The 10068-nt window shown below is 44.1% G+C and overlaps 1 protein-coding gene across 5 annotated transcripts in view; it reads left to right on the top strand.

Moving 5' to 3' along the window:
- Positions 1-10068, top strand: part of AKAP13 (A-kinase anchoring protein 13) — a 243484-nt gene that overhangs the window by 140680 nt on the left and 92736 nt on the right. Inside the window, exon 1 of one of the 5 annotated variants that reach the window (XM_019533756.1) lies at positions 2839-3740. The exons of the other annotated variants lie outside the window; for them this stretch is intronic. Coding sequence (XP_019389301.1) covers positions 3660-3740 — 81 coding nt within the window. The 5' untranslated portion in view covers positions 2839-3659. Of the gene's footprint in view, positions 1-2838; positions 3741-10068 lie in introns of those variants that run through there. 5 annotated transcript variants of the gene reach the window in all.

Raw genomic sequence — 10068 nt, 5'->3', positions numbered from 1 at the left:
AGATCAAGGCCCCCACAGTGAGGGAGGCTGTGGGGCTCAGGCAGATCTGTGAATGGGACCTCAGGGTGGGAACAGGATGGAGCCATAGGCAGTTCATCTAGAGGATCAGTGTCCCAGTGCTTAAAAATGGCAGCAGGGGCTCTTGAACTAAAGCTCATCAAATGAGCTTTAGTTCAAGCACTGCCACCACAATTTTTAAGTGTTAGGATGCTTTTAACCAGAGCAGAGCCAAGCGGGGTGAGGGCAGAGGTGGGCTACCTGCTGTAGGCTCAGGGCTCTTCTCTCCACTGCTTTTGCCCTAGGAGCCACATGCTGGCCAAGCTGCATCCCCTGCCCATCTGGCAGCAGTGAGCTGTGCCTCCTGCAGCTAGACGAGCAGGAGACGTGGCCAGCACGTGGCTCCCGGGGGAAATGGATCAGGGCGACAAGCCCACAGCAGGCATCCCGCCTCCTCCCTTACCCTGCTCAGCTCTGCTCTGGTTAAATGTCCTGGCACTTAAAAGTGGTGGCAGCAGTGCTTGAAGTAAAGCTTGTTCCATGAGCTTTAGTTCAAGCGACCCCACTACCATTTTTAAGCATTGGGTTATTGATCTCCTGGCTGAGCTTCCCGCAGCTCCAGCCCATTCCCCATCCCAGCCTTGGGGTTCCATTCCACCCCTCTGCCCCAGGCCCTGCTCCACTGCCCCCCTCACTGTGGGGGGCCTTGATCTGCCCACCCCTCCACACCCCTTCCCTCCCCTGTGCCCCTTCCCCTCCACTGACTTACCTGCAAGACACTGCTCTCCGCACTGCCCAGCTGCACTCCTGACTGATGCATGCATGCAGCTGCGTGCATGCACACAGCATCCAGGGGCCATGGTCGGAAGGCATATTATATTTATCGGTACATTATCAGCTACATCGGCCAAAGAAAGCCAGTAACTGATAACGTTAATTTTCCTTTTATCAGTGCCGATCTGATATAGCACCAATATATCAGTGCACCTCCAGATTTGACGACACCTTTTGCCATATGTGGAGTGCTTGACTAACGTGATGTCCTCTCTTGGACTTTTGTGATTTCTCATCTCAATGAGCACGTGATTAGTGGGATTCATCACTGCATGAAAACTGGTGGCTTCAGAAAGTCCCCCGGTTCCTGTGGTGTCACTGGCATATGTTCTCATACTGAAAGCAGAAGCTAGATCTTTTAGGCCAGTGGATAGTGCTGCGGGAGAGATTCAGGTCTGAGAACCTGGTTGTGTTGTGGAGATGTGGTGAGAGGGGGAAGAGTGGAATTGCTGCAAGCAAATAAGGTAGGAGCTGAACATTTTCCAACCGTACCCAGCCCCTTGCATCTCCTAGCAGTGGGCTGCTTACTTAGTGGCAGCCCCAGATAAGGATGCCAGACCTCTATGCTTGCTTGGTGAGTTGAACTCTTTGCAGAGGGTGACTTGATCACCGTGGGATACCCAGCTCCTATTAAGCGGGGTTGAGCCATGCAAGACGGACCAAACTGGTGATTTACCTTGTGATAAACTCTCTCACCTAGAAATATTTTACAAACCAAGTGCCTCTGAGAATCAGTGTATACCCCAACACAAGGCAGGCACTTCTGGGGCAGAACTAGGCAGACGACCAAGCCCTAGCAGACTAGAGGTACTGCAGAGAAGGGCTGGAGCCCCTACGGCGAGGGAGCAGAGCTTTCTTAAAATCCTCCTCACAGACAGCAGGCAAGACCTCTGTGTTTTAAAGAGCCCTCTTGCATTAGATTCGCATGAAGCTCAATTTTTATCTATTTCGGAAGGATGCAGGGTTGAGTAATCTGCCAGGGTTTTGAGTTTGCGGTTGAGAGCAGTCTTATACAAGTAAGGAGACTCAGACCACTAAGCTGCTTCCTGCGGGGCTGCATGGAAAGCCTGGGCAATCTCTAGCTGTCCTCGTTAGCGGAGTGAATCCGTGTGTTGGGGACATGCCTCCTCCCTGTGCGTTGAACAGAACGGCAGTGGATTTGACATTGCCATTACACAAAATCTGTATTCCTTCCTTTGTGACCGGGCTGAAGAACTCCCTTAATTCCCATCTTCCTGTCTAGCAACAGCTGCAAGCTCCAGTGTATGTTGAACCAATGTGGGAAAAAAGAAACATTATCTCTGCCCCCCCTTCTGCTCTCCTTTTTCTTCCTGCCCCTGTTTCTTTCTTTTTTAAGCCCAGAGTGAGCAAATATCTAAAGCCAGGAAAGCATGGAAAGATTGCATCCCATGAGAGGTCAGGGTGGGGTGGAAGCCAAAGGGGGCTGCGAAGGGGCTGAATCAATTTGAAAACAGGAAACTGTGTGGCAGCATGCATTCAGGGCCCAGCTGATGTGAATGAGCCATTGAGAGGGGGAGAGAGACTCGGCTACGGATGCACAAACTTTGTTTAAAAGACGCTGCCTTTGCGAGAGCAGCAAATAAGAGAGAATAGTATGTTTTGGGGTATGTTTGTTTTTTTTAAACTTATTTTTAACAAGCCACTGAAGCTGCTTGCTTCTCCCTTTGTGCCGTGCCGGCAGAGAGAGTGCTGAAAATGGCTGGTTTCCGTTTTTCACACATTAAATCATAAGTTTCCATTCCTGCTTTGGGGAAGCTCTGAGTCCAAAGCCGTCTCTCTGGCTTTACCTGGGGTGGGGGAGAGGAGAAGGGTTGTTTTTTTTTTCTCCTGGCTCCTTTCTTAAAAATGCACGCACCTTTACCCTTCATCTCTGTGGACTAACTAAACCTGCAGAGAGGCAGCAGCTCGAGCTGTAAGGAACGGGGTGGGGGGAGAAGGAAGCCGGTGTTCCCCACCCGCCCTGCCATCACCCCCTCTAAAGAGATGAATCATGTTCCCACAACTGCAATTAAGGTTTCAAGGCTCAAAGAACGCTGGTGCAGCTCTAAAAAGGCAAGTAATGACGTCTCAGTCCAAATCAGGAGGGAGTGGCTTTGTTTTATTTTTTTCTCCCCCTTTACCCTGTTATTAGAAATTCAGACTTATTCAAAAAACGATACCTCCCGCCTGGGGAACTGTGGACTGACTTGAAAGGAGGGAAAGTGGCTTTGTTTTCTTTTACACCTTCGAACAGTGAAAGCAGCAGCTTATCAGGGGCAATTGTTGTCTTTGGATTTTGTACTTGCACTCCTTTCTTTGGGTTAGACAGATTACGGTGGAGACTAGCCCTGAGAGTTTCATCTCTCGGTGTGTTACTGGGTTCCAGTTGCAAACAGCTGGCTTTTGTTCTCTCTCTCTCCTTTCAAGAACTTTACTTTTGTATGTTTTTTTCTGCTATTAAAATTGGCTGGAAAACTTTTTATTATTCAAATGCGGTGGTCATTCTGGTGACATTCTTAGTGCTTTTCTTTTTAAAAAAAAAATCATATATAAAAATACTGTCTCTAAAAAGATCGGCTTTGACTATAAATGCCTGCATTGTCTGCCTAAGCAAGCCCGCGTTCCAAGAGGACTTTATCAACCAGTTGCAGCTCTGGATTTTCTTTTTCCTGTTACGAGAATTGGCCAGGCTGTTGCGATTCGGAGACGCGGGGACTTCTCTGAGCACATACGTGAGAGATTTGGAGCGTGCGCCTTGACAACTTGATCCTGGAGTTAATGGTGGGCTCTGCTCCTCACGTTTTGCCTCAATATTTTTTCTGGACAAGATGTATGAGCGACACAAGAGACGGTACAGCCTGTGTGATATTTCCAAGGTGGGCAGGACGGTAGACGTTGTGTTGTTGAAGGTAGGGGCTTGTCTTTTTAACTCTCGCTCCTTTGTGCTGTTTCCTTGTCTTGAATCCATGAAAGTACTCTCTCCTGTAAATGCACCCCCAGGACAGATAGGTTTATGGCGGGGCAGTTTTGGGGATTTTTTGAAGGGGAGAGAGGAGCAGGTGGGAAATGGTTATCAGGCACTGTACTGCATTGATTGTCTCTTGAGATTTGCTATCACTGTGACACAGGCTGAGAGGTTACAGGCACCTACTTTTATATATTCTTTTTCAGATGTTCTCGCTAGTCAGCCCCCCTCTCCCTGCGTTTAAAATCACCAGATCTCTTCTTCAGCAAACTTCACACACTGATATGTTGGTTAAGTGGTTTGTTTGGTTTTTTCCAGCTAAATGAACATTTGTATCTTCCTCACAAAAGGAAAAGTGTAAAAGTGCACACTTCCCCGGCCGACTCTATATTTGGTCCTGAAAAGACGCAGCCACTTTTTTTTTTCTCTTTGTCTGTGCTGAATGCTGCTGGTTGTGGAGTTTGCTTAAAGCCTTTGCATATTTGTTTCTATGGACAGGGGTGTTTAGCTGGTTTGTTTGTTTGTTGCCTTCAGATGGGTGGAAGCAAGTGCTGGCAGTGCCTCTTGGCTAATTGTCTGAGTGCTGTCCTCCCTTGTCTAAAATTAGTAAGTGCTCCACCAAATGGCAAGGTGGCAGTCTGGGAATGTTGTCTATCACCATAATGGCACTTTTTTGGAGCTTAAACAGTTTCCTGGCAGGATGGATGGAAAGCAGGAGGCAGCCAAAGTGGCTTCATAATATAGCTTGGCTTTGATATCTTAACTCTGGGAGGAAAATTGCCTTTTTTGAAATAGGAATGGTGGGGTACTGCACAGTTTTGTGTCTGATTTTTGAGGGTCACAGTTACTAGCTCCTAGCATCCTCTTTTCTGTGTTTTAGAGGGGAAAATGAAATAGAAGCTTTGTGCATGATTATTTTGATTTAAGTAATACAGTGAATACAAAGAATACAGTGAATACAATGAATACTTATAGGTTACCACCAAGTCACCCCTGAGACTAGCCTGGAGAAGCATAGTCTCAGGGGTGACTTGGTGGCAGCCTATAAGTACATCGGGGTGGGCATCAGGATCTGGGGGAACACTTGTTCACCAAAGCGCCCCAAGGGAAGACAAGGACCAATGGTCACAAACTACTGCAAGACCGTTTTAGGCTGGACATAAGGAAAAATCTTCTTTACTGTCCGAGCCACCAAGGCCTGGAATAGACTCCCCCCAGATGTGGTGCGAGCACCTACTCTGGACACTTTCAAGAAACATTTGGATGACTGTCTTGCTAGGATCATTTGACTCTAGCTGTCTTTCTGCCTCTTGGGCAAGAGGCTGGACCTGATGATCTTACAAGATCTCTTCCAGCCCAAATGTCTATGAAATCTATAAATTATTTTCTCATCAGTTTCCTAATCTGTCTTTCCTGCCTTAATCAACCTAGTATTTGCCAGCTCATGTGCATTTTGACATGGAGTTGCCAGTTTTTCCTTCTGCTTTGTGCATTCTTCCTTCCCTACCAGAGAAAAAGGAAACAAATAAAGAACAAAACTGGTGGTTTTTTGTTTTGTTTCTTCCTCTTTATTGCATTTTATTGGAGCATTTTCTAATACTACCTTTAATGATGCCAATTACAATAGAAGACATTGGAATTCAATCTCTAGGCACTCTCCTGAGTCATAGACAAAATACTGTGCAGACATATTGTATAAACTCTGTTAGCTGTGGCCTGATAGTTTGGAAGAGCGCTGGTACCCCCTGACAGCTCCAGCTGCTTACATAAAAAGCACAGTCGTCTTTGGAAGAAATATTGGCTGCCTGGGCTAACCTGGAATTTGCTGTAATTACCCAGCTAGTATTTCTAAAGTCATCAATTCCCTTAACTTTAATTGTTGTTCAATAAAACTTAAAAATGTCAAACAAAATCTGATTTCCTGTTGGTTCCCATCAGTGTTTTTCTAATCAGCTCTCAAACCCATGTCTGTTCCCAGAGATGACTCGGTGCCCATGTACATGTGCGTACATGCACACTTTGCTTCATGGCACATAAAGACTAGGGATGAATGCAAAGGATTTTTAGATGGGATGGTGGTAATGATGGCTATAGCTAAAATACAGTTCAGCTTTTATTTAGTTCCTTGTGGGTAAATCTGATTTAAGTAATACAATCCAATGAATAAATGAGATTCATCTTACAAAAGTCCAAGATAGCTCCATCACTTGTCTAAATTAGTGGCAAATAGTCTTTTGACATCACTGGAACTTGAATCAGGGCTTTAGGCATGGACATGCTTTTGTGCATTAAAATATTTTTAGAAGGAAGGAAAACACGCGCAGTCATTATTTTGGTTTGGGTGGCACATTATTTCAGTAGTAAAATGTCTCCAAAGAAAGATCAGATATTGATGGACTTAAACGAGAAAAAAACAGCATGATGGGACCATGCTTGTTCTTTGCTCTGTGTGAAATCACCGCGAGGTGAATACAAAAAAAAAAAAAAAAAAAAAAGCAGCAAGCAAGTGGTTTCTGAGCTGGTCTATGATCTGGTTCCCATAGAATGACTTCTGATTCAAATTCTGGCAGAGGTGGGTAGATGTGTCCTTGGCTTTGCTTTTCATGTTGGTGGTCTCTATAGCAATGAGGCGGGGAATACAAACAGCTGGTAGGGGAAGACATTTGGGACGAGCTGTGAACCAAGTTCTCCTTTTATCTACAGTACATTAATAGCTGATAGGTTGCAAGACTTTGAGTACCAGTGGGTTGATTTGCCATGCTTGTCGCTTTCTAAAGGATTAACTTTTGCGGCTGAAATTTTTGATCTTTGGATTGAGCCAGAAACTATTTTGGAAAAGTTGACTCTCCGCCTTTTGGATTTGGAGGAGATTTTTGGTATTTCCCCCTGAAAAATGGAAAAGCTTTTTTTTGTTTTGTTTTGGTTTGGTTTGGTTTTTTTGTGGGAGTATCTTAAAAATTGCCACCATTTCAAATACAGTGTGGAATGATTGCCCAGAAACGGCTCCTGCAGCACCACAGAGAAATCATAAAACTGGTGCAACTGTACAAGAGGATTCTGTCACTAGCAAGAGTTGGCTCAGTGATTCTACATCCCCTTTCCGCCTCCATTTAAGGGTCGGGGGTGTCACAGTGAGTGTGGTTGTAGCATCTCCACCTACCTACCAGAGCTCTTAAGTCTCTGCGGGAGTCCAATTGGGGATTTTCAGAGTATCTGTGCATTGGAATGTTTTCCATGTGGTTCTTGTACTGTAACTGTCGCTGTTATGATAGGGTGTCTAACAAATCTGATTTTCTGTGTATAGTAACCGGACTCCATGCAATGATTGCACCTTACAAATAGCCTTGAGGACTAGCTTATGCTTTGCTAAATATTAAAATAACAAACATGAGTGTTTGAAAATACAGGACTCAGCATTCATATTAGAAAATAATTTAAAATTGTTCACTGCCCTTTTGCACGCTTCTTGGTATCTTTGTACCTTCCTACTTGTGAACCTATTGGCTCCAGGTCAAGGTTCTGTCCACAGGATGCTGCAGAAGCCATTGAAATAACTGAATATTTGCCCTTTGTTTATTTCTTCACAAGCAAAGAAAGGGAGGACCAGATGCATCTGCAACTAAGTTCCAGATGACGGTTCCTATTGATTATCAGTGGAGGTTGAATCAGACCATCAGTTCATGAACTACATTTCCAGTCCCTGGTCCCGCCAAATTGCACTAATCCACGTCTGGGATAGCAAAGAAAAGGATGATGTATGCCATGTTTCATGTGATTGGTGCTTACATAAAGTAGTCACGTGGTAACATACCTAGTTCCTTCAGAACCAAGGCAGTCGGCACAACTTAGAGCAGCACGTACACTGCTGAAATACTTTGGGATCTGTTTGGAGGAAAACGTAAAGGTGTCTTTAACCCCCCTTTCCCAATTCCTTGTTGAAGTCGGTTTAAGCCAAGGTCTCTCTCTTAGTTAGCATGCGTGTGTACGCCACGCACACATGCATACTATACACTGTTACATTATATGTAGAGTGTGTGTGTGTATACACGCAATATATATACCATACACTATTGAATTTTTTTATATATATAAAAAATAAAATGCAATAGTGTATAGTAAATGTGTGTGTATACACACTGTATATAATGTAACTGTGTATGGTGTACACGTACATGCTAACTAAGAGAGAGACCTTGGCTCACTCTCTCTGTCAAGGACAGGCAGTTTATTTGGGGCAGAAGGCCGCTTACTGAGTTTTGGGAAGCCATTGAGGGCCGCGTGACAGGCAGCTGGGAGCAGATAAATATTTAACTTTCTAAATTTTTTAGGGGTCCTGTGGGCTGGATAGAGTGGCCTGGAGGGCCGCATCCGACTCGCGAGCTGTATTTTGCCCACCCCTGCTCTATATATTTTGCGTGTGTGTGTGTACACGCATGCTTGAGAGGCAAGGTCTCATTGTTAGCATTTGTGTGCGTGTGGTGCGTACATGCATGCTAACGATGAGAGACATTTCAAACTCATACATGTGTGCACTCACCACTACTACTACTATATGCATTATGTGTGTATAATCTATATTTGCATGTTCTTGCTTTGTAGATTTCCTATTCCTGTTTCTTGGCCAAGTAAAAATATTTAAGCTGTTTCTGTTTGTTCCATAAACGTTCCCATCAAGTTCAAGGTATGCCTTTTCCTTTGTGGGAAGAAACCTTTAGCTTTTGGAATCCCCTGACTTTTCTTTGTTTGATTGAGTGCCTTAATACTGAATTAACATCAACTTGGGGGGGGTATTCTTTGGGCTCCTTTCAGAGAGAGAAAGTACATTTAATAAGTCGCAGGTTTAGTTTGCTTTGAGTCTGTTTTGTTTGGTGGTAGTACAGGACGTTTTCAGACTCCCTATGTGTTGTTCCAGTCACCTGGACTTTGAAGAGAAAGGCAAATAGACGCATGGCAGATGTCTTGCTTGTACTTCGTGTGCTTGTGTGCTCGTGTGATTTTTTTTTTTTTTTTTTGAGCTGTGTTCCTGTCTCAGCTTAAGTCGTGAAATGGTTCCCATCCAGAATATTTGCCAATTACTTTTTTAAGCCCGTGTTAGAGTACTGCTGAAGGAACTTGCGTTCTGCTAATGGGGAAGGGACCTCACCGTGGCAAAGGTTAGAGAACGTCCTTGGGACATTTATCAACTTCCCCATTCAGGAAATTGCCAGAGGGAATGCTGTAGTCTGGGAACTCCCTGGTGTTCTTAGACCACAAAGCAATAATTTATTCAGCAGTTGGAAAAGAGTCTCTTCCCTGTTGCCCCTTTAAACTACAGCTGTTCATAGTCCTTTCTTTGTAGAACTGCATGCGTCATGAGTAGTCCCAGGCTTGCAAGGCATAAAAATAAGCATGGAAGCATGGCTTTGTGGGTTGGGGATCATAGTCCTTTTGTGGATGATATGGTCGTTGTACTCGTCAGAGGTGATGTCAAACTCTTGTCCTTTTAGCTTTGCAGGTTTTGCAGTCAGGAATACGTGGGGAGAGGGGAAGCGACTGAAAAAGTTGGGCAAAAATTGTAAAGTAAAAGGATTTGGTACTGTTGCTGTTACATTGGCAGCCCAGGTACTTAATTCAGAGGTGCAGTTTTATTCTCTTGGTTGACCCCCACCCCAGCTGCAGCAATTTCTAAGGAACAGAGATGAACATTGTGTTTCTGGATTTCCCTTTCCTGTAGGCCCGTCTTTGTTGTTGCGTGTGGAGGATCTTGAAAACCTAGGACGGTGTCTTAATTTTTTGCAAGGGATGGGAATCAATCCTTGTCAGCTCTTTACTTTATTTTCTGATGCAGGGATTACAAATGGCCCCTGTCATTACTCCATCCTAAATTTTAAATATTTACACTACTTAAAATACTTTCAGTTCATCAAGTCAAATGATAAAGGTATTTTGGGGAATGCTGCAAAGGCAGGGCTAAGGTTTTAATTTATGTTAAAGCTCATTGCAAGGTTTCTAAATATTTAAACACATTGGATAAAAACATATTTGAAGTAAAGTAAGAAAGATACTTCAGTAACTTTTCTGCTGTAAGTTTGTTCCTCGTTAGATGTTTCAGTCCCTTTGCTAGTGCAGAGCAATACCAAGTATGGTATGGTGGTATTATATAAACAGAGTTTAAACAAATGGGTCATATATTTTTCTTTTAGTGAGATGGTGCTTTTGGACAATAGTGTCCTGCTCAAGTTATATGGCATAGCTTCAATGATGAGGGGTTTTAAAAAAGGAGAGAGAGATGG

The sequence above is a fragment of the Crocodylus porosus genome, unplaced genomic scaffold (genome assembly GCF_001723895.1).
Source record: "Crocodylus porosus isolate Cpor-Errol unplaced genomic scaffold, CroPor_comp1, whole genome shotgun sequence".
In the NCBI taxonomy this organism is placed as follows: Eukaryota; Metazoa; Chordata; order Crocodylia; family Crocodylidae; genus Crocodylus; species Crocodylus porosus.
This window is presented reverse-complemented; position numbering and strand designations above follow the sequence as displayed.